The sequence below is a fragment of the Amphiura filiformis genome, chromosome 16, assembly GCF_039555335.1.
Source record: "Amphiura filiformis chromosome 16, Afil_fr2py, whole genome shotgun sequence".
In the NCBI taxonomy this organism is placed as follows: Eukaryota; Metazoa; Echinodermata; class Ophiuroidea; order Amphilepidida; family Amphiuridae; genus Amphiura; species Amphiura filiformis.
In genome coordinates this window covers 64,135,534-64,163,324 of record NC_092643.1, presented here as the reverse complement: position 1 = coordinate 64,163,324, position 27,791 = coordinate 64,135,534, and the positions used below count along the sequence as shown (strand labels likewise).

The window sequence follows — 27,791 nt, the reverse complement described above, 5'->3', positions numbered from 1 at the left end:
ATCATCAGGAGTAACCATAATGATGCCATACACAAGAATTCTACCCTGGTATGCTATGGCAGAGGAAGCCAAAAATGGTGAAGGTAGTGAAGCTATTTCCTTCCACTTATTCCTAGCTATAAGAAACTGCTGGCAATCGCTTGTTATTCCATAATTCTCATAATTTATACAGCCAATAGCATAAATACATCCATTCAGGTGAACAAGCCGTGGTTCACTTAATCTCTTTAAAGAAGGCAATCGACACCAGTCACCTTGTTCCGCATGATACCGATGAAACTCCACGTCTTCCGATAAATCGTAATGGTCTTGAAAACCACCGGCTGCATAGAGGGTGCCCTCCACGACAATCAAGGAGACCAGATGAGGTCCTACTGGAGGAATTGAACAGGTTGGTCTTAACTGCCCTGTCTTTATGTTAAAATAGTAGAAATCACCGTCAACATAATTGGTATCATCCTCCTTTACTGGCAGAACAGCAATTGGAGCCTGGAATAGAACAGAAAAATAACATGGTTAGAAATAGTGGTATGCATAAAACATGTGACATCCATAATATGCCTTATCCCCTATTCTTAAAAAGTTACATTGTAGAACTGGTAGGCATGCATAGGACCCAGCACCAAATATTTGACAAAGGGGATGGGCTATATAATCATCCTAGCCCCCCCCAAGTTAGCCATATATCCATATTCAAACAGAATGGTCGACTGCAGATCCGGCAGATAACGCTTTTTCAATGGGAAATGAACTTTGCTACTTGGATGATGTCACAATGAGGTTAGCATTTATTCCGTATTGAAAACCGTGTTCCGACAGATCTGCACTCGACCGGCCTCCAAAACAGGGTAGTAATTGCTTTCAGTAAGTTGTAATCAGTCAAACATTCATTTTACAAGAACATTCACTCACAAATTGTTACACTCATCAGTGCCCCTGGTAATTATTGGTATACTAAAATAATTTCTGGCTGTGCTTACAGATGATCAACTTCTCTCCATTATCCTTAGATCACAGGGATATCCCTGGCTAAAGATCGGGAGATCAAGAAAATCAATGAACACTTGCAGTGGACCTTTCCTTTTAGTTTTACTGAGACCCCTTTGTGATCAAATTTCATATAAATTATGGCCAAATTCAGTGGTGTGGAAAAGGAAATTAATTTCTCATGATGATAAGCCATTCCTCCTGCAAACAGACGCATCTAAAACTGGAATGGGTGATGTTATTTTGGTCATTTAATGTAAAAACATACACTAAAAATTGATCCCTAATAAATGCCCAGCCTTCATGAAATGTCACGGCCCATGGGCGCTTATTAGGAACAATACGGTATGTGATTTACACTCTTACCTATTTAACAAAAAAAAATGTGAGATTACAAAATGTCAAATTTTATGGTATTTTCACTTTGCAGAAAACAAACAATAAACTAATAAAAAACATATACACTCTCTTTGAACAGTTAAATTAGCTTAGCGGGCTTTGTGGTAATTTTGTTGCTGCATGTACAATAGTAACAACACAGCAAGAAATATATGGCAAAGTTTAATGTTTTCCTGAATGATGCTTTTTTGAAAAGTTTCAGTTTATTTTGGCTGATTTTTTTTTCAAAATATGTTTACATTTTTTGCACGACATAGATCAGCTGTAGATTGCAACCCAATCCCAGGATTGGCAGTGCAAAATATATTGAGGTTGTTGACATTTCTCTTAAAATACAAAGTATTAAAATTCACTTAGTTTACACACAAAGATAAAAACACACCACAAATAAACTTCCAAGACTTGACGTCTTCAACACTGAAGCAAAACATCTTGTTTCAGTGAGCAAATAAATACTAAGAGAAGAAAAGAACACTACTGTTTCTATGTTTTCCTTACAAATTTTTAAAGAAAATATCTATTTTGATTAAAAAAAAAACCTTTTAAATTTTAAAAAGGGATCATAAATATTCTTAAATATGAAGAAACAGAGCCCATGATTGTGTCGGGGGGGGGGGGGGATTGGAGAAATTAAACCCACTGTAAGTTACCATTGCAATATTTTCATTTCAAGACATGAAAAATAATAATAAAAAAACACATTTCGCATTTGACTTTTTAGACCTGCTACAGGAAATAAACATGTTATTTTTTTTGGCCTTAAGTTAGATGTGTTACCTATTTGTCAAATAAGTAACAGGTGAAAATGCACATGAGGGTTTTCAACCCAGCATTGTATTAACCATATCCCACTGTTCTGATTGAACTCACTGGCGTGGCGTCATAGATGCAAGGGGCACGTGCCCCCCATCGATCTGAAATTTAAAAAAATCCCATAGGAAAATTGCTGAAAAATGGCTTATGCCCCCAATCAGATCCGTGCCCCCCAATCATAGTCGGTGCCCCCAAATGTGATGACCCACGCTACACCACTGATTGAACTACTGAAACCAGACCCAGAGCTCTGATTCTGCCAGGGCACTGGCAGTCGATCAGAAGTTGCATTTTGAAGCCATTCCTTCCTATTACAGGCTGATGTCAAATTGAGGCCCTAAAACTCACCGTGATGGTGCTCCTTGTAGCAAACTGCTGTGGAAACTTTTGAGACAGCTTGTAGGACGGACACTTGGAACTTTGCCTCTTGAATGTTGGGAGAGAAATTAGACAAAATATAAATGCATGCGCGCTGATGTTGATGCATAAATACACTCGCCCCAAGTGCATTCGATGCATCAACATCAGCGCAAGTGCATTATTTTGTCTAATTTCTCGAGTTCAACCCTCCGGGCAATCAAGTTCCCGGATATATCGTTTCTAAATTAACCAGGAACTGCGCATAGTGGTCATTGGCAGATTGTTTGTGTGGAGGGCGCGCGTTACAACCAAACTGGCATAGATGACAACTTTGAAGATATAGTATATGGCAGCTTTTAGGGATCATTAACAAACACTTGTTAGGGGGGCCCCTTAACAAATCTCAAAAACTTCAGGGCCCCCTTTTGACATGAAAATTATGGGTCAACCCCACATGATAGAAAGTATATATAAATAAACTCAATTTTCACAGGAAAATTTGTGGTCATTTATTTTCAGCACCCCCCCCTTAGGAGGGTCAAAATTTGTAAGGCTCCTTTTTGCATCAGCCCCCCCCCCCCACAAGTAATTTGTGAACGGTCCCTAATATCATGCTTATTTGAGCTTCCGAATTTGCAACTTGAAAAAATGTTGGTACAGGCAGCCTAAAATTAAAAGGCTACAGGGCCCAGGGCAGACTAAAATTGTATATCTACCGTTACATTTAGATAAATAAAAACATACCTTTACTCTCTCATAGCCGAAGATGTTAGCCGAACGTCAAAACAGAAAGACATTAGACCCCGGCATTAGACATCAAATCAAATCTCGGGTCATAAAAATTTCGATCATGCATGGTGCCGGGCACACGGTCTGTTTACCAACGGGCTGTACATACCATCTATTCTCTGATTGGCTGATTGGGCACAAACTTTTTAGTCTCCTTCGCACCGCTGCTACGTATTCTGGGTTAGCCTTGCCCAAGACTGATTTGTTTGTTTGTTTGTTTGTTTGTTAGTTTGTTAGTTTGTTAGTTTGTTAGTTTGTTTGTTTGTTTGTTTGTTTGTTTGTTTGTTTGTTTGTTTGATTGTTTGTTTGTTTGTTTGTTTGTTTGTTTGTTTGTTTGTTTGTTTGTTTGTGTGTTTGTTTGCCAGTTTGTTTGTTTGTTTGTTCGTTCGTTCGTTCGTTCGTTCGTTCGTTCGTTCGTTCGTTCGTTCGTTCGTTTGTTTGTTTGTTCAGGTTGGTCCGTGAGGGACACATGCTAATCCATGGAAATCCATGGACCGTTCCAAGCTCATACAATAAAAATGCACAAGCCTGGATAGCCTTTTTAGGCTATAAGATACATGCTGGCCCAGATAGCTTTGATAAACAAAGCAAGAAATGGAAGAATATAGCAAAAGTTTACAAAATAAAGTTGTGTAGGCCCCCCGGTAGGCCCCTATTAATAAATATTGCCTGAAAAATTCGAAAGTTGAGGTTTAGTTATGTAAATTGTCATTAGGTATTTTTGAAATGAAAAATGTGGCAAAAAACGAGGAAAACAGCAATATTGACAAAGTTGTTTGAAACACATTAAGCAATGACAGATTCATGTAAATTGTCTTATGTTTTCTTTAGTATCATCTTAACCACTAGCAGGTTATGTTTAGCATAATTATAATATGACACTAACACAATCTGAATGTTGATGATTTTTACGATCCTCCGGATGAGCAAATCTATGAATAGGTCTTTCATTCTTTTGGGATTTTTATACTCGTATAATACTTCAACAATCACCGTACTATTCCATCTATAGACCTACATGTAGACTAAAATCTATACTTATTTAAAATTGGAAATACGTTTAACAAATGTTTTTGTATCTAAGTATTTGCAACACGTGAATGATATGATATCACGTGGGAAACCATGAAAATAGTCACTGCCTACTTCTATGCCGGGAAGCATCATCATCATCATCAGTCGGCTGCGGAGCAGGCGACTACAAGCTTTCTCCAACTAATGCGATCTTGGGCAAGCGAAACAATTTTGTTTGGCTGCAGCATCCCTTCAGTATCTCCCAGGAGGTGCTGGACATACTGTAAGTACAGTGTGCGCGGCCGTCCCGGTTTCCTCTTCCCATGTGGTGGAATATAAAGCGCATATTCTTTCACAGGCTCGCCATCTTCAAGACGCAGTATATGGCCGAGAAATTTGAGTTGATGAATCTTGACTCTGGCAACCAGTGGAGTGGTGTTGGTCAGGTTGTAGATGGTTTCATTTGGAATCCGATCCACACGCTTGATGTTTAACATGACTCTGTAGCAAGATGTTGCAAATGCATTGATCTGGTTTTCCATGTCCTTGGTAATTACCCATGACTCGCACCCGTACAGAAAGACAGTAACACACGTTGTCTGAAACAGCTTGATTTTTGTTTCGATTGGCAGGGACGGGCTTCTCCAAAGGCGTTCCAGTGTCCAGAAAGCTGCCCAGGCTAGTGCTTTTCTTCTTTTTAGGTCTCCAACACTAGAGCCCATCTTGGAACCCAAATACTTGAAGTCTGTGACATGGTTGATGGTACTACCATAGACTTCAAGTGCTGGTTGGGCGTTACAATTTGCAGTCATATATTCTGTCTTAGGTGCGCTGATGACAAGGCCTAGATCTGCTGCTGCAGTTGCAGTCCTAGTAAGCTGTGACTGGGCCCGGTCTATGGAAGATTCCAGCAGGGCAATATGTGTACATACATATCAAAACGATGCACTTGTCGGCTGCTACATGTGTCTCATTTCACATAATAGCTAGGAATAAATATCAGACTCATCTCAAGTAGAGGTCACTTCAAATCATGAAGTGACCTGGTATTTATTCCTAGCTATTGTGTAAAATGAGACACATGTAACAGCCGACAAGTGCATCGTTTTGATATGGATGTACACATATCATCAGCAAAATCCAGGTCATTCAGCATCTTGGCAGGATACCTGCTTGACCGACGTGGGTAGGTAACAATTCCAGCGTCAATTCCAGAAGTTGATTTCATCAGAAGGTAGTCTACCAGGATAATGAACAGGAATGGTGCCAACACATCACCCTGAAGCACTCCAGTTGTTACTTGGAAAGGCTCTGAGATACTGCCATAACGGCACCATTGGAGTCTTTGTATAGAGCACCTGGATGGCATTGACCACAACCTTTGGTATTCCATAATGCCGCAGCACTGAAAACATGACGGACCTGCTGATGGAGTCGAAGGCTTTTTTGAAGTCCACAAAAGTGACTGTTAAGGCAAGTTGGTACTCCTTGAAGCCTTCCATGATCCTCCTCAAAATGTGTATTATTTTGCTGAGCACAGCTGCGACCCGATCTAAAGCCAGCCTGGTTGCTTCTCAGTAAAGGATCAATTCAGGTCATAGAATAAATCTTTATTTTCCATAATAAAAAACAACAAAATACTTTGAAATCACACATTAAAACATAAAATAATACAAAGACAATTGAATACCTGAGTGGAAGAAGGGCCCAACTCCATCAAAACTGTTTTTAAGATATTAAGAAAAAACTTAATATTTGGAAATGTTTTATAGACAAAATGTTTTCATCTTCAGGGGTCCTTTAATACATGAACACACAATATTACATACATTCGAAATTATATTTGATGTTTCCATGGCAATGGTACAGGTCTTAATACGAGCTGGAGTTGGGCCCTAATTCTTCCACTAATATATTGCAAGTGCCAGTTCCGTAAGCAGATGTGTTATAAATAGCTACAGAAATTTGATAATTATCCATTAATTGCACAAGTAGAAGCATGTAATATGTTGGCAAGAAAGTTTATTGTAGGGAAAAGCAGATTTCATGGATGAACAAAATTCCTCGTTAACCCAATATTTGTGGAAGAAGGGCCCAACTCCATGGAGTTGGGCATTTCTTCCATGAAAACCATGATTAAGTGTACGTGGAAGACTATTTAGAGAGTGGATTTTGGCTCATCTTTCACACCCAAGGAAGAACAGTCTGCTGGCAATAAAATGCTGGGTCTAACTCATTTTTGTAAAAAAATTGGAGTTGGGCCCTTCTTCCACTCAGGTATTCAATTATATTATGGAGGATGTGATCAAAAGGTCGATAACGATAAGGCCAGCATTAACCATCCCCTTAGAACTAAATTAAAACGAGGAAAAAACATATAATATTATTAAGGGAGCTGGAATGATCGTTTTAAGCGTTTCGACAGTATTTTTTGTGGGACACGAGAGCACATCAGACATATCGAATTGCATTCTGAATACGAAGAATGTCTTTCTGATATCAAATAAATTTTTTTTAAATTCGCGATATAATACAAATTTTATGACAAATTATTAAAATTTGATATTTTTCACATTTTTGATATATAACAGTCCACGAAGTAAATTTTATAAATGTAATGATATATTCTTAAAGTGTATGTAGAGTGGAGGAAAAGCCGAAGATCAATTGAAAATTTTGACCTTTCATAATATAATATTATTGAAGATATGGATTTTTTCCCAAAAAGACCTAATTATTTTTTGGTGTTTTGGGGAAAAATCCATATCTGTCCCACAATAAATACTGTCCAAACGTTCATACCCCATCCCTTAAGTGTATCACAAAACAAAATAGAAATGATATACCACTTTGGAATGGTCACTCGTCCTTCCTGTAAGTTTCCTGCTTCATGTAGCAACATTGATTTTCTAATTCTATAGCATTGTTACAGCCCACCTGTTTTCTTCATCATTTCTTTTGTTACATTGGATGTGATTTCATTCGCTCTACAGTGAAATGCATGAATTTTAGTAGAGTGATCACAGCAACCGTGGAGTGATTTTAGGGAATTGTGTTTTTGACGCTGAAAGAGATGGATGTCACTGGTGAGCATAGATAAGGCGAAAGGCCCAAAACGTTTTGCGTTACTTTTCAACTTTGTAGTAAAATCATGGATTTGAACTTTTGTATGTATGTATTAAATGTTGGCAAATTAATTCATGATGCACAATATTTAAAATGTGAATTTTGAACTAACTTGATAATCGAAACGTAGTCCGAATAATCAGACCCAGAACAAAATATTAATTTCTGACATGATCCTGTTCTGATCGAAACGTATAATCAATTCTTCGTTTATCATGATCTTTCCAACACAATTGATTCTTTAAGGGCTTTGGTAGCAACTTTTGGACAGTATTTTGTGGGACATGAGAGCACATCAGAGACATATCGAATGAGAAACATATCGAATTGCATTCTGAATACGAAGAATGTCCTGATGAAACAAAGGGTCGGTAAAATTATACTAAAATATGCTAGTGCTGGCGTATGCTGTTTGAAAAATATCGTCAAATTGAGAACACACATGCCATTTCATATCAATTTATACCTGATCGCTTTTCGCAAGGGAATCTCGTCCGTGTTCAGTGTGCACAATCGCCGTCAGTTTTTACTGAGCCCAATACGTAACAAAATCCCACTACGTATCAATTTGATACGTATTGGGCTCAACCTCTTCTACCTAGAACAAAAAGTGGCAAAAAATAATTCATCCCGCCCAATACGTAACAAAACTAAAATTTGATTAAAATTACTTTATTCATACTCCCTCCCTCTGTAGTGGTTTTTGTTACGTATTGGGCTCTATACATTTTTTTTGTTACGTATTGGGCTCCGGTTGTTTTCAAGCAAATTATGGATATTATGTGCATGTGTTTTTATAGAAGTACTTTATATTGACCCAGTAACTCATTTTGAGTCTTTCTAGAACAAAATATTTGACAGTGTTTTATCTCTAGACTTGGAATTTATTTGTTACGTATTGGCCTCTGGTTATTTTAAAAGGACATTATCATGATTAAATGCATGTTTTTGTTATAGAATTACTTTATATTGACTCAGTAAATCCTTTTGAGTCTTTCTAGAAAAAAAATTTTGACAGTGTTTTTTCTCTAGACTTAGAATTTTTTTGTTACGTATTGGGCTCTGGTTATTTTTAAAGCAAATTATGGGTTTTAGGTGCATGTTTTTGTTATAGAATTACTTTATATTGACTCAGTAAATCCTTTTGAGTCATTTTGATTCTTTCTAGAAAAAAAATTTTGACAGTGTTTTTTCTCTAGACTTAGAATTTTTTTGTTACGTATTGGGCTCTGGTTATTTTTAAAGCAAATTATGGGTTTCAGGTGCATGTTTTTGTTATAGAATTACTTTATATTGACTCAGTAAATCCTTTTGAGTCATTTTGAGTCTTTCTAGAAAAAAAAAATTGACAGTGTTTTTCTCTAGACTTAGAATTTTTTGTTACGTATTGGGCTCTGGTTATTTTTAAAGCAAATTATGGGTTTTAGGTGCATGTTTTTGTTATAGAATTACTTTATATTGACTCAGTAAATCCTTTTGAGTCATTTTGAGTCTTTCTAGAAAATTATTTTTTTACAGTGTTTTTTTCTCTAGACTTAGAATTTTTTTTGTTACGTATTGGTCTCTGGTTATTGTGGTGATTAGTTGCATTTTTTGTTTGCTATAAACTTACTTTATATTGACCCGGTAACTCATTTTGAGTCATTTTGAATAATTCTAGAACAAAGCTGATTATGGTTATTAGGTGCATGTTTTTGTTATAGAATTACTTTATATTGACTCAGTAACTCATTTTGAGTCATTTTGAGTCTTCTAGAAAACAATTTGACAGTGTTTTTTCTTTAGACAGAATTTTTCTTGTTACGTATTAGGCTCTGGTTATTTTTAAAGCAAATTATGGTTATTAGTGCGTGTTTTTGTTATAGAATTACTTTATATTGACCCAGTAACTCATTTTGAGTCATTTGTGACTCTTTCTAGAGTCATTTTGAGTATTTTTAGAACAAAATATTTGTCAGTGTTTTTCGGCTGGATTTTTTTTGTTACGTATTGGGCTCTGTACATTTTTTATGTGTTTTGGAGGTTACACTGTCGGTAAAGCTCTTTTATCCGGATTTTTTCGCATATATGGACATGAGCTGACCTCCAGTTAATATTTATCGAAGAAAGAAAAAAAAAATTCGAGTGGGTCTAATTTTTTGTTACGTATTGGGCTCTTTACATTTTTTATGTTTTTGGTGGTTACACTGACGGAAAAGCTATTTTATCCGGATTTTTCGCATATATGGAAATGACTTGACCTCCGGTTAATATTTATCGAAGAAAGAAAACAATTCGAGTGGGTCTAATTTTTTGTTACGTATTGGGCTCCATACATTTTTTATGTGTTTTGGAGGTTACACTGTCGGAAAAGCTCTTTTATCCGGATTTGTTCGCATATATGGAAATGACTTGTCCTTCGGTTAATATTTATCGAAGAAAGAAAACAATTCGAGTGGTTCTAATTTTTTGTTACGTATTGGGCTCTATACATTTTTATGTGTTTTGGAGGTTACACTGTCGGTAAAGCTCTTTTATCCGGATTTTTTCGCATATATGGACATGAGCTGACCTCCAGTTAATATTTATCGAAGAAAGAAAAAAAAATTCGAGTGGGTCTAATTTTTTTGTTACGTATTGGGCTCTATACATTTTTTTATGCGTTTTGGAGGTTACACTGTCGGAAAAGCTCTTTTATCCGGATTTTTTCGCATATATGGACATGACTTGACCTCCAGTTAATATTTATCGAAGAATGAAAAAAATTCGAGTGGGTCTAATTTTTTGTTACGTATTGGGCTCTTTACATTTTTTATTCGTTTTGGAGGTTACACTGTTGGAAAAGCTCTTTTATCGGGATTTTTTCGCATATATGGACATGACATGTCCTCCAGTTAATATTTATCGAAGAAAGAAAAAAATTCGAGTGGGTCTAATTTTTTGTAACGTATTAGGCTCTATACATTTTGTATGCGTTTTGGAGGTTACACTGTCGGAAAAGCTCTTTTATTAGGTATGTCACAGTGGCTGCACAATAATTCTGCTACACTGTGCATGCAAGCATAACAGTGAATTGAAAAGGGCGCGCTTCAAATTTGGCCAATTTTAGAAAACTATGAATTTCTTCATATGCTTCATTTATCCAATTTTTTAAATTTTTAATATAATGATGTGTGAAGCCTTTCCGAGGCTAACATCGGGTCCTCCAAAATTAAAAATTGTTTTGTTTAAGAGCTACTGCCTGTTTTTATGGATTTTTGAAGATCGCTCATAAATCAGTAAATATAGGCCTATTGAAGTAAAGGAACTACCACCATTTAGCTGAAATACTAATCTTTCTTAGCATGTAAATTAATTCCGTCGACAACAAATGAAACACTTCCCTAAAACCAGTTGAAGCAAAACATTAATCAATGTTTTTTTTTTTTTTTAATTTTCCAAACCACAATAGCTCTAAGCCATTGTGTGTGTCCAAGGCCATACTATTTTTGTATACTAAAGTACGCGGTACAGTAAAATTGCTGTTCACTTTACCGATTGTCCTCCCATGTTAATCCAGATGACAAAACGTTAATTTAAAGTCTCATTGCAACTGAATTTTAATTTTTACTTTTCGGACTTGGCTTTGAGTAATGGTGACACATACCATGTTTACAGTAAAAATAAAAATTATATTCTAGACACCGTCAAAATGTCAAACTTTTTATTTTTTTTGTATTGTTTTTAAATAATTAACTGCAGTTCATTTATTCAACCTCATAACAGGATCATACTTAAAAAATTATGATGAATGAACAGACGTTCATTAAATATTGAAAAAACCTAACATTACTCATGCCTAATTTGCATAATAATAGCATAAATACATAATTAGCTGTAATTATCTAATTTGCATAATTAATTACTTTTTGTGTATTTTTTGTTATCAATTGAAAGAACGTTGTATACATATGTGTGCAAAAAACCCGCACCTTTATATCATGTACGGTTTTCTATTGGCATCAATTTTGCATATTAATTAGCTGAACTTAGTCATTTTTTGAGATTTAATTTGTCTGCAGATTGGCCGAAATTGCTAAAATAGTATATTTGGTTAATTTATTATGATTATTCAATGATAGATTTTTTAATTTTGTTTTCTGTAACGAAGTCAGGAAAGATAGGCATTTAACATGTGATATTTAAATTAACGCTGCTTTTTCAAGCAAGCGTCCAAATATACCTTCACTCATGTTACTGTGAAATAGTAGGTATCAAATGGTTGAGTTGGTTAAAACAATCCGGCCGGCTGTACCACCAGATTTTAGGCTTGGGAGGGCAAGACAACAATTTAGTTTTTTTTGGCCTAATATGCTAGCATATTATAACTGAAACAACATCAAATGTGTAACCAAACATCAACAATACCAGTTATAAAATGTATCTTATGTTTAAAAACATATCCCAACATCCAATTCTTTTCGGTAAATCCCATAAGCCTTTGCGAGTACACCTGAGATGTCGTTACTTGACATCACGTCGACTTATATACAATATCGCAGTAACGATGTTTGCTAAACGATGTTCGCATCGGCCTGACGCGTACTGAAGTCAAATGACGACATAGCAGGTGTAATCGCAAAGGCTTATGGGTTCACCGAAAAGATCAATTACACGAAATAGACACTGAAGTAATAATTTAGCAAGATTGAAAAAATACGTGCGTGTCCGATTACCCCTCCGCACCACACCCTAAATCAGCACCAATGGAGTATCGCCCTGGGGCAGAGTGGCAAGTTCCCCTCTCCTGCTCAGCCGACAGAAATGTGAAAAAAATACAGTTTGCAATTTCCTTTTGGTTTATTTTAGACTTAAAATTAACCCCATTTTGGGCCATGTCAATGTCCTGTTTTCTAAAAGGACTGTACGCTAAACATTAAATTGGCCTCATGTGCTTTTCATATTTGTCAACAATGTAGGCCTAAATATTATACCCAAATTTTCACAAAATACAGTCCGAAATTGAATCAAGCGCCGATAAAATTTCGGAGGCGGTGGTCTCACGGGGCTGTCATTTTCTTCTAAAGGGGGTGGGGTCATTATGTCCGACCAGAGTCCATTTTGTTTACGGCCGCCCTGTCTCTCTCCGTTTTCTCTTTTCTCCTTCCCCTCTTCTTTATACGTTAACCATCACGTTCTTTCTTTGTTTAGGCCTATATCTCTACGTTTTCTCTCCTTTTATTCGTTCTTCTATGCAATTTATTCCCGCGTTTCATCACAGTCCACCGGCTTTCTTTTAGACCCTTCTACACTCGGATCCGTGGATAATGACTGGTAATGAAAACTATGTAACATTATTAATCAGTTCAATGTTTGGTTACTGGTTACTGGGTTTTCGATTACAATTTGTTTTCATTAAAAGAAATAATAGTGTCTGTCAATCATTACACTACAATTTGTATTTCTAGGGCTGTTTGATTTCTTAAGTAAATCCCATGGCCCTCTATAATTACGCACAAAAGATCGCCGCATGATCCGACAGTGTGTGTAATCATTGACATTGATTTGTGGAGAAAGAAGAATGGATTTTTGGCACGGAGTAGGCCTATTTTAGAAGCGGAATTTGAAACTGGGGCGGGTTAATGGGGTTACAGAACTTTTTGTTCATAGGTCGTATGTAATTATGTATCATTCCATTATCCAAAGACGGAACCGAACCAAGATTGTGGGACAGCCCAGGACACTCTGTGTACGGACTGAACACATCTCACACAACACTCATCTCAAAGTTTGTTCGGTGCATCATGCAGTTATTGTTGCCTACATGTATGTACACAACACAGGGGCAATCACAATAGGCAATTGACCCCTACTGGTAGCGCTGTGTTGTAGATATAGGAGATGAACTAGTTAGCGTCATATATCAAAAAGTATAAAAGCTATGATTTAGTACTTGCTCTATGTTTCAATTACTTATTCTTTTCAAAATTTCTGAATTTTCGACCCGGTACATGCTTCAATAACGAGGGACCATACATTTGTATGAGAAAGAAATCCTACCATCTATATCCAAACTCCCATGTTATTCCAATGCACATTTTGCTTCACCGGACCGCCCTGGCTTGGTCGCATTTGGAAGAGGGTGTCACGAAACCGTAATAGGTACAAACTTAGTACTTTCTGTCAATCAAGTATGGTTTATTCTCTACATGTCATCTTTAAATCATTAGCATAGTCCTTATAATAACGGGGGACCACCTTGATGACTAAATGACAGCAAACCATTGCAAAATACCCCAAAACTCGGTCAGTGGAGCTCCGTCCGTACATGTCAATAGCGTCATTATCGATTGGATTAGTCGACCGTAGCGGTCTTGGATTTATATTATCACGTGGTAATAAATTTGCATTGGACAATCGATTACTATAATGGTTTAGTACTGCATATCTCGGTTTAATCTTCACTAAGCGGGTTTATGGTTGGAAAGGTCACGGTGAATTTGTCGTGGACATAACTGCACTATGGTTTTAACAAGCGATTTGTTACACGGGTATTGCTTCAGCTGGCTTCGCCGCTAAAAATATCAGAATAAAACCATTTTTTTTCTTTATTACCTACAAATGGAATAATTTTTGTCTATGATTAATATTAATGGGATATCAAATGAAGTCGAACCATGAAACCAAAAAATCCTATAAACCCCATTTTTTGACATGCAAAATCTGTGAACTTGTACTCCTAGGGCCTAGGGGAAAGTTAGCCCATATTTGCAAGACTATCCTTGCCTTCAAGGTAAAACAAACATACTCATGTTACCCTCGGGCCATGGGCTGGCCTGGTGTCAGATCTTACCCAGGGAAAGATGACATTCCAATATGCGCCTTTAAAAGAAATAGTCGGTACTTCCTGTTTCTTCAATAAATAAATATTAATTAGAGATCAAATCAAGTAACTCCTTGCGAAAAAAATCCGGATAAAAGAACTTTTCCGACAGGGTAACCTCCAAAACGCATAACGTAACAAAAATTAGACCCCCACTCGATTTTTTTTTTCTTCTATAAATATTAACTGGAGGTCAGGTCATGTCCATATATGCGAAAAAACCGGATAAAAGAGCTATTCCGACAGTGTAACCTCCAAAACGCATAAAAATGTAAAGAGCCCAATACGTAACAAAAAATTAGACCCACTCGAATTTTTTTCTTTCTTCGATAAATATTAACTGGAGGTCAAGTCATGTCCATACATGCGAAAAAATCCCGATTAAAGAGCTTTTCCAACTGTGTAACCTCTAAAACGCATAAAAAAAGTATACTGCCCAATACGTAACAAAAAATTAGAACCACTCGAATTTTTTTTTTTCTTTCTTCGATAAATATTAACCGGAGGTCAAGTCATGTCCATATATGCAAAAAATCCGGATAAAAGAGCTTTACCGACAGTGTAACCTCCAAAACACATAAAAATGTATAGAGCCCAATACGTAACAAAAAATTAGACCCACTCGAATTTTTTTTTTCTTCAATAAATATTAACCGGAGATAAAGTCATGTCAATATATGAGAAAAATCCGGATAAAAGAGCTTTGCCGACAGTGTAACCTCCAAAACACATAAAAAATGTAAAGAGCCCAATACGTAACAAAAAATTAGACCCACTCGAATTTTTTTCTTTCTTCGATAAATATTAACTGGAGGTCAGGTCATGTCCTTATATGCGAAAAAATCCGGATAAAAGAACTTTTCCGACAGTGTTACCTCAAAAACGCATAAAAAATATACAGAGCCCAATGCGTAACAAAAAATTAGACCCACTCGAATTTTTTTCTGTCTTCGATAAATATTAACTGGAGGTCAAGTCATGTCCATATATGAGAAAAAATCCGGATAAAAGAGCTTTTCCGACAGTGTAAACTCCAAAACGCATACAAAAATGTATAGAGCCCAATACGTAACAAAAATTAGACCCACTCGAATTTTTTCTTTCTTCGATAAATATTAACTGGAGGTCAAGTCATGTCCATATATGAGAAAAAATCCGGATAAAAGAGCTTTTCCGACAGTGTAACCTCCAAAACGCATAACGTAACAAAAAATTAGATCCACTCTAATTTTTTTCTTTCTTCGATAAATATTAACTGGAGGTCAGGTCCTGTCCATATATGCGAAAAAATCCGGATAAAAGAGCTTTTCCGACAGTGTAACCTCCAAAACGCATACAAAAATGTATAGAGCCCAATACGTAACAAAAAATTTGACCCACTCGAATTTTTTTCTTTCTTCGATAAATATTAACCGGATGTCAAGTCATGTCCATATATGAGAAAAAATCCGGATAAAAGAGCTTTCCCGACAGTGTAACCTCCAAAACGCATAACGTAACAAAAAATTAGACCCACTCGAATTTTTTTCTTTCTTCGATAAATATTAACTGGAGGTCAGGTCCTGTCCATATATGAGAAAAATATCCGGATAAAAGAGCTTTTCCGACAGTGTTACCTCAAAAACGCATAAAAAATGTACAGAGCCCAATACGTAACAAAAAATTAGACCCACTCGAATTTTTTTCTTTCTTCGATAAATATTAACTGGAGGTCAATTCATGTCCATATATGAGAAAAAATCCGGATAAAAGAGCTTTTCCGACAGCGTAACCTCCAAAACGCATAAAAAATGTAAAGAGCCCAATACGTAACAAAAAATTAGACCCACTCGAATTTGTTTCTTTGTTCGATAAATATTAACTGGAGGTCAGGTCATGTCTATACGTCCATATATGCGAAAAATCCGGATAAAAGAGCTTTACCGACCGTGTAACGCATAAAGAATGTATAGAGCCCAATACGTAACAAAAAATTAGACCCACTCGAATTTTTTTCTTTCTTCGATAAATATTAACTGGAGGTCAAGTCATGTCCATATATGAGAAAAAATCCGGATAAAAGAGCTTTTCCGACAGTGTAACCTCCAAAACGCATACAAAAATGTATAGAGCCCAATACGTAACAAAAAATTAGACCCACTCGAATTTTTTTCTTTCTTCGATAAATATTAACCGGATATCAAGTCATGTCCATATATGAGAAAAAATCCGGATAAAAGAGCTTTTCCGACAGTGTAACCTCCAAAACGCATAACGTAACAAAAAATTAGACCCACTCGAATTTTTTTCTTTCTTCGATAAATATTAACTGGAGGTCAGGTCCTGTCCATATATGCGAAAAAATCCGGATAAAAGAGCTTTTCCGACAGTGTTACCTCAAAAACGCATAAAAAATATAAAGAGCCCAATACGTAACAAAAAATTAGACCCACTCGAATTTGTTTCTTTCTTCGATAAATATTAACTGGAGGTCAGGTCATGTCCATATATGCGAAAAAATCCGGATAAAAGAGTTTTTCCGACAGTGTAACCTCACTCCAAAACGCATACAAAAACGTAAAGAGCCCAATACGTAACAAAAACTTAGACCCACTCGAATTTTTTTTATTTTTTTTTTTTTTTTCTAAATATTAACTGGAGGTCACGGTCATGTACATATATGCGAAAAAAATCCGGATAAAAGAGTTTTTCCGACAGTGTTACCTCAAAAACGCATAAAAATATACAGAGCCCAATACGTAACAAAAAATTAGACCCACTCGAATTTTTTTCTTTCTTCGATAAATATTAACTGGAGGTCAAGTCATGTCCATATATGAGAAAAAAATCCGGATAAAAGAGCTTTTCCGACAGTGTAACCTCCAAAACGCATAAAAAATGTAAAGAGCCCAATACGTAACAAAAAATTAGACCCGCTCGAATTTTTTTCTTTGTTCGATAAATATTAACTGGAGCTCAGGTCATGTCCATATATGCGAAAAATCCGGATAAAAGAGCTTTACCGACCGTGTAACGCATAAAGAATGTATTGAGCCCAATACGTAACAAAAAATTAGACCCACTCGAATTTTTTTTTTTTTTCTTCGATAAATAGTAAATGTGGAGGTCAGGTCATGTCCATATATGCGAAAAAATCCGGATAAAAGAGCTTTTGCGACAGTGTAATCTCCAAAACACATAAAAAATGTATAGAGCCCAATACGTAACAAAATATTAGACCCACTCGAATTGTTTTCTTTCTTCGATAAATATTAACCGGAGGTCAAGTCATTTCCATATATGCGAACAAATCCGGATAAAAGAGCTTTTCCGACAGTGTAACCTCCAAAACACATAAAAAATGTATAGAGCCCAATACGTAACAAAAAATTAGACCCACTCGAATTGTTTTCTTTCTTCGATAAATATTAACCGGGGTCAAGTCATTTCCATATATGCGAAAAAATCCGGATAAAAGAGCTTTTCCGACAGTGTAACCTCCAAAACACATAAAAAATGTAAAGAGCCCAATACGTAACAAAAAATTAGACCCACTCGAATTTTTTTCTTTGTTCGATAAATATTAACTGGAGGTCAGGTCATGTCCATATATGCGAAAAATCCGGATAAAAGAGCTTTACCGACCGTGTAACGCATAAAGAATGTATTGAGCCCAATACGTAACAAAAAATTAGACCCACTCGAATTTTTTTCTTTCTTCGATAAATAGTAAATGGAGGTCATGTCCATATATGCGAAAAAATCCGGATAAAAGAGCTTTTGCGACAGTGTAATCTCCAAAACACATAAAAAATGTATAGAGCCCAATACGTAACAAAATATTAGACCCACTCGAATTGTTTTCTTTCTTCGATAAATATTAACCGGAGGTCAAGTCATTTCCATATATGCGAACAAATCCGGATAAAAGAGCTTTTCCGACAGTGTAACCTCCAAAACACATCAGCCTCCCAAAACACATAAAAAATGTATAGAGCCCAATACGTAACAAAAAATTAGACCCACTCGAATTGTTTTCTTTCTTCGATAAATATTAACCGGAGGTCAAGTCATTTCCATATATGTGAACAAATCCGGATAAAAGAGCTTTTCCGACAGTGTAACCTCCAAAACACATAAAAAAATGTATAGAGCCCAATACGTAACAAAAAATTAGACCCACTCGAATTGTTTTCTTTCTTCGATAAATATTAACCGGGGGTCAAGTCATTTCCATATATGCGAAAAAATCCGGATAAAAGAGCTTTTCCGACAGTGTAACCTCCAAAACACATAAAAAATGTAAAGAGCCCAATACGTAACAAAAAATTAGACCCACTCGAATTTTTTTCTTTGTTCGATAAATATTAACTGGAGGTCAGGTCATGTCCATATATGCGAAAAATCCGGATAAAAGAGCTTTACCGACCGTGTAACGCATAAAGAATGTATTGAGCCCAATACGTAACAAAAAATTAGACCCACTCGAATTTTTTTCTTTCTTCGATAAATAGTAAATGGAGGTCAGGTCATGTCCATATATGCGAAAAAATCCGGATAAAAGAGCTTTTGCGACAGTGTAATCTCCAAAACACATAAAAAATGTATAGAGCCCAATACGTAACAAAATATTAGACCCACTCGAATTGTTTTCTTTCTTCGATAAATATTAACCGGAGGTCAAGTCATTTCCATATATGCGAACAAATCCTGATAAAAGAGCTTTTCCGACAGTGTAACCTCCAAAACACATAAAAAATGTATAGAGCCCAATACGTAACAAAAAATTAGACCCACTCGAATTGTTTTCTTTCTTCGATAAATATTAACCGGGGTCAAGTCATTTCCATATAGGCGAAAAAATCCGGATAAAAGAGCTTTTCCGACAGTGTAACCTCCAAAACACATAAAAAATGTAAAGAGCCCAATACGTAACAAAAAATTAGACCCACTCGAATTTTTTTCTTTGTTCGATAAATATTAACTGGAGGTCAGGTCATGTCCATATATGCGAAAAATCCGGATAAAAGAGCTTTACCGACCGTGTAACGCATAAAGAATATATAGAGCCCAATACGTAACAAAAAATTAGACCCACTCGAATTTTTTTCTTTCTTCGATAAATATTAAATGGAGGTCAGGTCATGTCCATATATGCGAAAAAGTCCGGATAAAAGAGCTTTTCCGACAGTGTAACCTCCAAAACGCATAACAAATGTAAAGTGCCCAATACGTAACAAAAAATTAGACCCACTCGAGTTTTTTTCTTTCTTCGATAAATATTAACTGGAGGTCAAGTCATTTCCATATATGCAAAAAATCCGGATAAAAGAGCTTTTCCGACAGCGTAACCTCCAAAACACATAAAAATGTATAGAGCCCAATACGTAACAAAAAATTTGACCCACTCGAATTGTTTTCTTTCTTCGATAAATATTAACTGGAGGTCAAGTCATTTCCATATATGCGAAAAAATCCGGATAAAAGAGCTTTTCCGACAGTGTAACCTCCAAAACACATAAAAAATGTAAAGAGCCCAATACGTAACAAAAAATTAGACCCACTCGATTTTTTTTTTCTTCGATAAATATTAACTGGAGGTCAGGTCATGTCCATATATGCGAAAAATCCGGATAAAAGAGCTTTACCGACCGTGTAACGCATAAAGAATGTATAGAGCCCAATACGTAACAAAAAATTAGACCCACTCGAATTGTTTTCTTTCTTCGATAAATATTAACTGGAGGTCAAGTCATTTCCATATATGCGAAAAAATCCGGATAAAAGAGCTTTTCCGACAGTGTAACCTCCAAAACACATAAAAAATGTAAAGAGCCCAATACGTAACAAAAAATTAGCCCCCCTCGATTTTTTTTTTCTTCGATAAATATTAACTGGAGGTCAGGTCATGTCCATATATGCGAAAAATCCGGATAAAAGAGCTTTACCGACCGTGTAACGCATAAAGAATGTATAGAGCCCAATACGTAACAAAAAATTAGACCCACTCGAATTTTTTTTTCTTTCTTCGATAAATATTAACTGGAGGTCAGCTCATGTCCATATATGCGAAAAAATCCGGATAAAAGAGCTTTACCGACAGTGTAACCTCCAAAACACATAAAAAATGTATAGAGCCCAATACGTAACAAAAATCTAGACCCACTCGAATTGTTTTCTTTCTTCGATAAATATTAACCGGAGGTCAAGTCATTTCCATATATGCGAAAAAATCCGGATAAAAGAGCTTTTCCGACAGTGTAACCTCCAAAACACATAAAAATGTAAAGAGCCCAATACGTAACAAAAAATTAGACCCACTCGAATTTTTTTCTTTGTTCGATAAATATTAACTGGAGGTCAGGTCATGTCCATATATGCGAAAAATCCGGATAAATGAGCTTTACCGACCGTGTAACGCATAAAGAATTTATAGAGCCCTATACGTAACAAAAAATTAGACCCACTCGAATTTTTTTCTTTCTTCGATAAATATTAACTGGAGGTCAGCTCATGTCCATATATGCGAAAAAATCCGGATAAAAGAGCTTTACCGACAGTGTAACCTCCAAAACACATACAAAATGTATAGAGCCCAATACGTAACAAAAATCTAGACCCACTCGATTTTTTTTCTTTCTTCGATAAATATTAACCGGAGGTCAAGTCATATCCATATATGCGAAAAAATCCGGATAAAAGAGCTTTTCCGACAGTTTAACCTCCAAAACGCATAAAATGTATAGAGCCCAATACGTAACAAAAAAATCCAGCCGAAAAACACTGACAAATATTTTGTTCTAAAAATACTCAAAATGACTCTAGAAAGAGTCACAAATGACTCAAAATGAGTTACTGGGTCAATATAAAGTAATTCTATAACATAAACACGCACTAATAACCATAATTTGCTTTAAAAATAACCAGAGCCCAATACGTAACAAGAAAAATTCTATGTCTAAAGAAAAAACACTGTCAAATTTTTTTCTAGAAGACTCAAAATGACTCAAAATGAGTTACTAAGTCAATATAAAGTAATTATATAACAAAAACATGCACCTAATAACCATAATCAGCTTTGTTCTAGAATTATTCAAAATGACTCAAAATGAGTTACCGGGTCAATATAAAGTAAGTTTATAGCAAACAAAAAATGCAACTAATCACCACATTAACCAGAGACCAATACGTAACAAAAAATTCTAAGTCTAGATGACTCAAAATGACTCAAAAGGATATACTGAGTCAATATAAAGTAATTCTATAACAAAAACATGCACCTAAAACCCATAATTTGCTTTAAAAATAACCAGAGCCCAATACGTAACAAGAAATTTCTATGTCTAAGAAAAAAACACTGGCAAAATTTTTTTTTTCTAGAAAGACTCAAAAGGATTTACTGAGTCAATATAAAGTAATTCTATAACAAAAACATGCACCTAAAACCCATAATTTGCTTTAAACATAACCAGAGCCCAATACGTAACAAAAAAATCTAAGTCTAGAGAAAAAACACTGTCAAAATTTTTTTTCTAGAAAGACTCAAAATGACTCAAAAGGATTTACTGAGTCAATATAAAGTAATTCTATAACAAAAACATGCATTTAATCATGATAATGTCCTTTTAAAATAACCAGAGGCCAATACGTAACAAATAAATTCCAAGTCTAGAGATAAAACACTGTCAAATATTTTGTTCTAGAAAGACTCAAAATGAGTTACTGGGTCAATATAAAGTACTTCTATAAAAACACATGCACATAATATCCATAATTTGCTTGAAAAACAACCGAAGCCCAATACGTAACAAAAAAATGTATAGAGCCCAATACGTAACAAAAACCACTACAGAGGGAGGGAGTATGAATAAAGTAATTTTAATCAAATTTTAGTTTTGTTACGTATTGGGCGGGATGAATTATTTTTTGCCACTTTTTGTTCTAGGTAGAAGAGGTTGAGCCCAATACGTATCAAATTGATACGTAGTGGGATTTTGTTACGTATTGGGCTCTTACAAGCGACTGAGCATGGACTGACGCCCTCACTCAGTTGGTCAACGTTCATATTAAATTGTTGCAACTTTTATAAGTTCGTGATTCCAGAGGAACTAGGATCCACAACATGCTCATCTATCAGGGCACAATTCTTCAACACCAATACATTTATACATTCATTGAATGACCTTTGAAAATTTGGATGCAAAAGCTCATACTCTTCAACTTGAGGTCAATAGATTGTAATGTGATTGTTTGATTGAGGCCGGGGATTGAGGTTATTGAACTATGCCATTGAGATGAGGCCATTGTGGTACATAGTGTTTGTGCTTTGGTTGTTAATTCATAATGTTCTATTCAATTTTTCCCATAGGCCACGGTACCCACGGACAGGGGATTGTCTTTTATCAATTTCTCCCTGCCCTGACCAGGGCCCTGGTCTGTGACAAACAAACCTTAAACATATTTTAGTTGTTTTTATCGCAATATCACAGACACCTCCACCTGGAAACAAGTTCAAACCCACCCGTTCTAGTTCAGAAGACTCAAAAGACGGAGAAGCCTTCAAGAAGGTCAAATGGGAGAGTGACAGTTCTTCAGATAAAACGCATGTCAAGAAGACAAAATCAAAGTAAACAGTACAGAGGTTTCCGGAATTGAGGTCTCACTCCAGTTCAGAATCAGAAGAAGAAATGAAGAAAAGAAAACAAGCAGATGTGACAACTTTTAAACCTGTTTCAAGAGCTAAAAAGGATAGTTCTAGTTCTAGTTCAAACTCCGACTCCTCTAATAAGGAGAGTAAGAAAATCCCTTCAAAACCGAAGACAATATTTTCAGGCCCATGCATACCGCTGGTTAAGAGAGGTGTATCCTCCTCATCATCCAGCGACACTAGCGAGAGTTCATCCCAGTCAGGTTAGTGTATATATCGTATATTTGGGCAATTCTAAGCATCATTCCGCAACACGAAGTTTGCATATGCAAATTAGGGTCGTTTTGGAAAAGTTTCTCCCACCTCTCCCTCCTATACCAAAAATGTGAGTGGACACTACGAATGAGCCGTAAACTCGGCAAATTGTATTCTGATATACAGTGCAAAATATGCGTGAAAGTCGTATTCATATTGTGTCTCAATTAGGCGCGACATGTTTCTCATTTGATAGCGTTTAAACCAATCAATAATCCTATTGCTGAAGAGGATAATAATCTTCTACATATATATATAGAATGATTAATAGCTCTAGTCTTTGTATGCTTTGGCTAAATCCTGTTCAAGTGGTGGGTTACAATTGCATTGTATTTTGTCTAGGTATGTATAAACAATAAACAATGAGAGGACATTCCTGAACCTCGTTGACTTGGGGATGATTTGAAATGACCGCCAATTATGACTTTATTACCAGCAATATGGAAAAAGAGACACATGTAAAACCGAAAAAAGGGTACCATTTTGTTGAAGGTGCAGAGTTCAACAAACCATAACCCCGCTTCTGGATATCGTTTGAAGTCAAATGATATACTATTTTAAAGTTTATGATGTATATTTTCTAAATACGAAATAAAACAAAATTGACCGGGGCCGAGTTTACGGCTGATTCGTCGTGTCCAGTCACAAATAGTTTCCATTATACTATTCACCTACCTAATTGGCTGCTGCATTTAAAAAAAAATCATGTGCAAACTTCGCGTTGCGGAATGGTGGTGCTTGGAATTGCCCATTTAATAATGTTAGGTTGGAGCTACATTGGGTAGTCACTGAAGCCTACCACTCAGTGGAGCCCACCCTCAAGGTTAATTTCAATGCTATAGCCCACCTTTCAAAATGATAAAACATGTATATTTTACTGAATTTAAAAACATGTGTACTACTGAATTCATCCTTAAAAAGTCTCCAGTACAACATGTACAAAGATGCCACTTTACACACATGTTACATGTTTTTGCCTAAATTCAGTGTTGTTTTTTCCACAAATTTCGGCGCTTTCGAATTTTTCAGCCTATATCAAGACTTTTTACCCATTGATTTTTACCCCGTTTCAGTCTTTGTAAGTGGTGTATACCAAATGGCATCTCTGTCAGTATTGATAATAATTATCTTGCAACAAATATCAAGTTCCAGTAAATTGCCACCCGAACAAAAATTCTTCAAGCTAAAAAACTATTCGGCACACTTGCACAAAACAATTCAAATGCATGCCATCCATACCAGTGGTTTGAGAGCAAGTCTCAGATATACTGCGCCAATAAAGTATCCTTACACTTGGAAAAATAATCACAATTTATTTCAAAACTGAACAATATTGAGGTAAATTTTTTTAATAGATGCACTATCTAATCCTGCACATTATGACACCACATTAAACCCAATGTAACCTGCTCAAGAAGTAAAGTTATACAAGCAATTGAATAGACGATGGTCCAGTTTTAAAAGTGACAAACTGGCCTATACAAGGCGCAAAAAGATTCCAACAAGCGCAACAAAGAGACAACACAGTTTCTTCAATGAAGCGTTATCTAAAGCAGTTTTTATTTCAGTTTTTACTTCTCTGTACTTTTCATAACTTTCATGTTATTTGTCAGTTCTTTTGTTTCAGTTTTCTTTTGTTCCTTTTGTTTTAAATTTAAGCCAAACGCATAAATCATGTTAATTAGCCATTCACCACTCTCAAACCAGGTGTCTAGTCTGGAGTTTTGAATAGGCCAGTTTGTCACTTTTAAAACTGGACCTTCGTCTAATCAAATGCTTGTAACTTTGCTTCTTGAAGTCACATTGGATTCAATGTGGTGTCATAATGTGCAGAATTAGATAGTTATTGGCGCAGAATTAGATAGTTATTGGCGCAGTATGAGGTACATAAATCACGATAAACACTAGGTTCCTGAGATGTCCCAAAAACATAATCAGGATGTTCCCCAAAATATAAACTGGCCCCTGGGGGGGGGGGGGTAACCTCAACAAAATTTGACCTCAAGTTGTGGAGTATGAGTTTGTGTATGGACCCAACGTATTCAAAGTTCATTCAATGAGAATTTAGGGTTAATGCAATTAGGGTTAAAGAAATGTGATCTGATAGATAAGCATGTTGTGGATCTTAGATAATCTGACCTGTATCTCGCCCTTCCCTACCCCTATGAATGCGGCAAGAAAATGCAAGAAAAAGCGCGTGAATTTGTCGATAAAACTACCTTAAATTTGTTAATTTCAATCTGTATAGGAAAAATTACGGGGGAAAATTAAAATGAACTCTAATGCAGATTGAAATTAGGAAAACGCTAAACGTAATTTGCTGCGCCACTGGGAGTTAGATCCAGATAAGCCAAAACGCCACCAACGACAGGAAGGTCAACTGTAAGAAAACTCAAAACACACGTCAATTTTTACGGTTAAGTGATATTTTGTTTTTACCCGCTTTCCTTACCCAATTCCCATTTTATTATAGGGCGTGGTAGAGACAATGGCAGTGGTTTGGAAAACTACAACCAAAACAGAAGGAGTGGAAACAGATGTGATGATAATAGCAGGTAAAACCATGCGTGCAAAAATAGTGTTTATATTTCAAACACATTTCTAAACACATTCTTGCCTTCACGTTGTAAAGGTGTTTAACTACTAACACGTTTAGGGTATTGATAAAGTTTAGGCATTGGACATTGATGTTTAGGAATTTGATACGTATTGCTTAGCTTCTAAATTATGTTTACAAAGTAAAAGTAAGAATGTGTTCAATGGCTAAACACGGTTTTTGGAGTATGGCGGAGGGTATGGTGGCAGTATGTAGGGACAGAGGACTGACCGGTATTTTAACCAAATGTGACAATAATATTTACCAAAAATTATGGGGTCTTGGACCTTCTCGTATCACCTTAAGATATTGATTGAGATTCTATAATCTAACATTAGTTATAGTAGAGCACGTATAAGTCCCGGTATGACCTATTTTGCGATATTTCCTGGGTAAAGAAATAGCATATATAATTCAAGACCGAATTAAAAAGACTAGTTTGCGTAAGACGTCCTGCCATCTACACCGAAAATGCCGCACTGCGAAGGTTGGTAACCAATCACGTCGCGCCTGTGCTCTGACGTCAGACGCAAACTAGTCTTTTTTAATTCAGTCTTTGATTATAGATGGTGAGAACTATTCATTATTTGACTTGTTTTTACATGACGAACAATATTATTTTGATACCATTTGAAATTGGAGCACTATTTATTTCTGGTTCCTGTGTGACAACCCCCTCCTTCTGACATTTTTGCTTATAATTCAACAAAACGACTGTAAGTCGCAGATAGGTCAAACTGCCTTTTTAATCCTTTAGGAATACAATGTGGCCAAAGTAGCGCAATTTCCTCTCAATGATAGACTTTCTGATGTTTAAATCCGTGCCAATCTTATCCAGGACCCAGATATTTGTGTCTTTCCAAAATATTCCCAACAGCCTCCTATAGCACCACATCTCAAATGCATCTATCTTCTTGTCATTCGTTGTCATTGCCTAGGGTTCGCACCCGTTTGTAGCAATTTAGAAGACTGTTCCATGAAGTAACTGTACCTTGAGGTTGATTGATAAACCACGACTCTTCGACATACTCTGAGTTGTTGTCCTTGACATAGCTTATCTTCTTTTGTCTCGGATGTGCTATCACCTTTTTTTGTCTATCATTGAACCCTGGTATTCAAATTATTTAACTTCATCGAACTTTTGAATTAAAAAATCCTCCCCCGTTCCATTTCCATCAATAAGCATTACTACAGTCTTCTTGGCATTTAGAAGGCACCCCTCCTCACTGGCTTCCTAGATGCACTTCAAAAGGACCAGCAATTCCTTTCTCGCATATTATGGTGGTATCATCAGCATAGCATAGATTTGTGATACTGCTGCCGTCACAAATTTGACTCCACCAGTAAACCCATCCAAGGCTTCTCTCGTGATATCTTCTGAGTAAATGTGAAACAGGTTTGGTGACAATATGCAGCCCTTCGGTATCTCCATTACTTGTCCTGACTGCAGTTTCCTGGTCCTCATAATAGTTGACTAATGAAATCACATCCTTCTCATTTTTCTATCACACTTAGGGATGGCTGCATAGTCAAAAGGCCATACTGTAGTCAATGAAGCTCATTATAAAATGGTAGTCAGTGGTCTTTACATCTGTAAATAAATTCATCAGGATTGTCCATAATACATTATTTACAAAAGTTCTGGTGTGCAAATCCAAAAGTATCTCGGTATAAAGATGTTAAACATACCTCAATGACGTTTCGTACTACATCGTAGTACTTTCAAATTGACTGATCAACTCTCACACTCCTCGTCTGTTTCCTGTTGGAACTCGACGTTGGTGGCGTTTTGGAGTGGAGTAATTGGTCGTAAATGTGGGGTAGGAAGTGGTTGTCCTCGTCTCGGTTGAATGTGTTGGGGCCCCCTTTTTGTGGGCTTCCTTTATGTGTCTTCGCTTTCTGTTTTGCTCTTTGTCTCTTATTCT

At 36.1% G+C, this 27,791-nt stretch overlaps 1 protein-coding gene across 3 annotated transcripts in view; it reads left to right on the top strand.

Moving 5' to 3' along the window:
• The first annotated feature begins 7,352 nt into the window (after positions 1 to 7,352).
• LOC140136342 (uncharacterized) overlaps positions 7,353 to 27,791 on the top strand; it is a 45,356-nt gene continuing 24,917 nt past the window's right edge. For 2 of the 3 annotated variants that reach the window (XM_072158072.1, XM_072158070.1), the window contains exons 1-3: positions 7,353 to 7,448; positions 22,798 to 23,218; positions 25,744 to 25,825. In XM_072158072.1, coding sequence (XP_072014173.1) covers positions 22,996 to 23,218; positions 25,744 to 25,825 — 305 coding nt within the window. In that variant the 5' untranslated portion in view covers positions 7,353 to 7,448; positions 22,798 to 22,995. Of the gene's footprint in view, positions 7,449 to 7,767; positions 7,856 to 22,797; positions 23,219 to 25,743; positions 25,826 to 27,791 lie in introns of those variants that run through there. The other variant, XM_072158071.1, reaches the window with a different exon arrangement.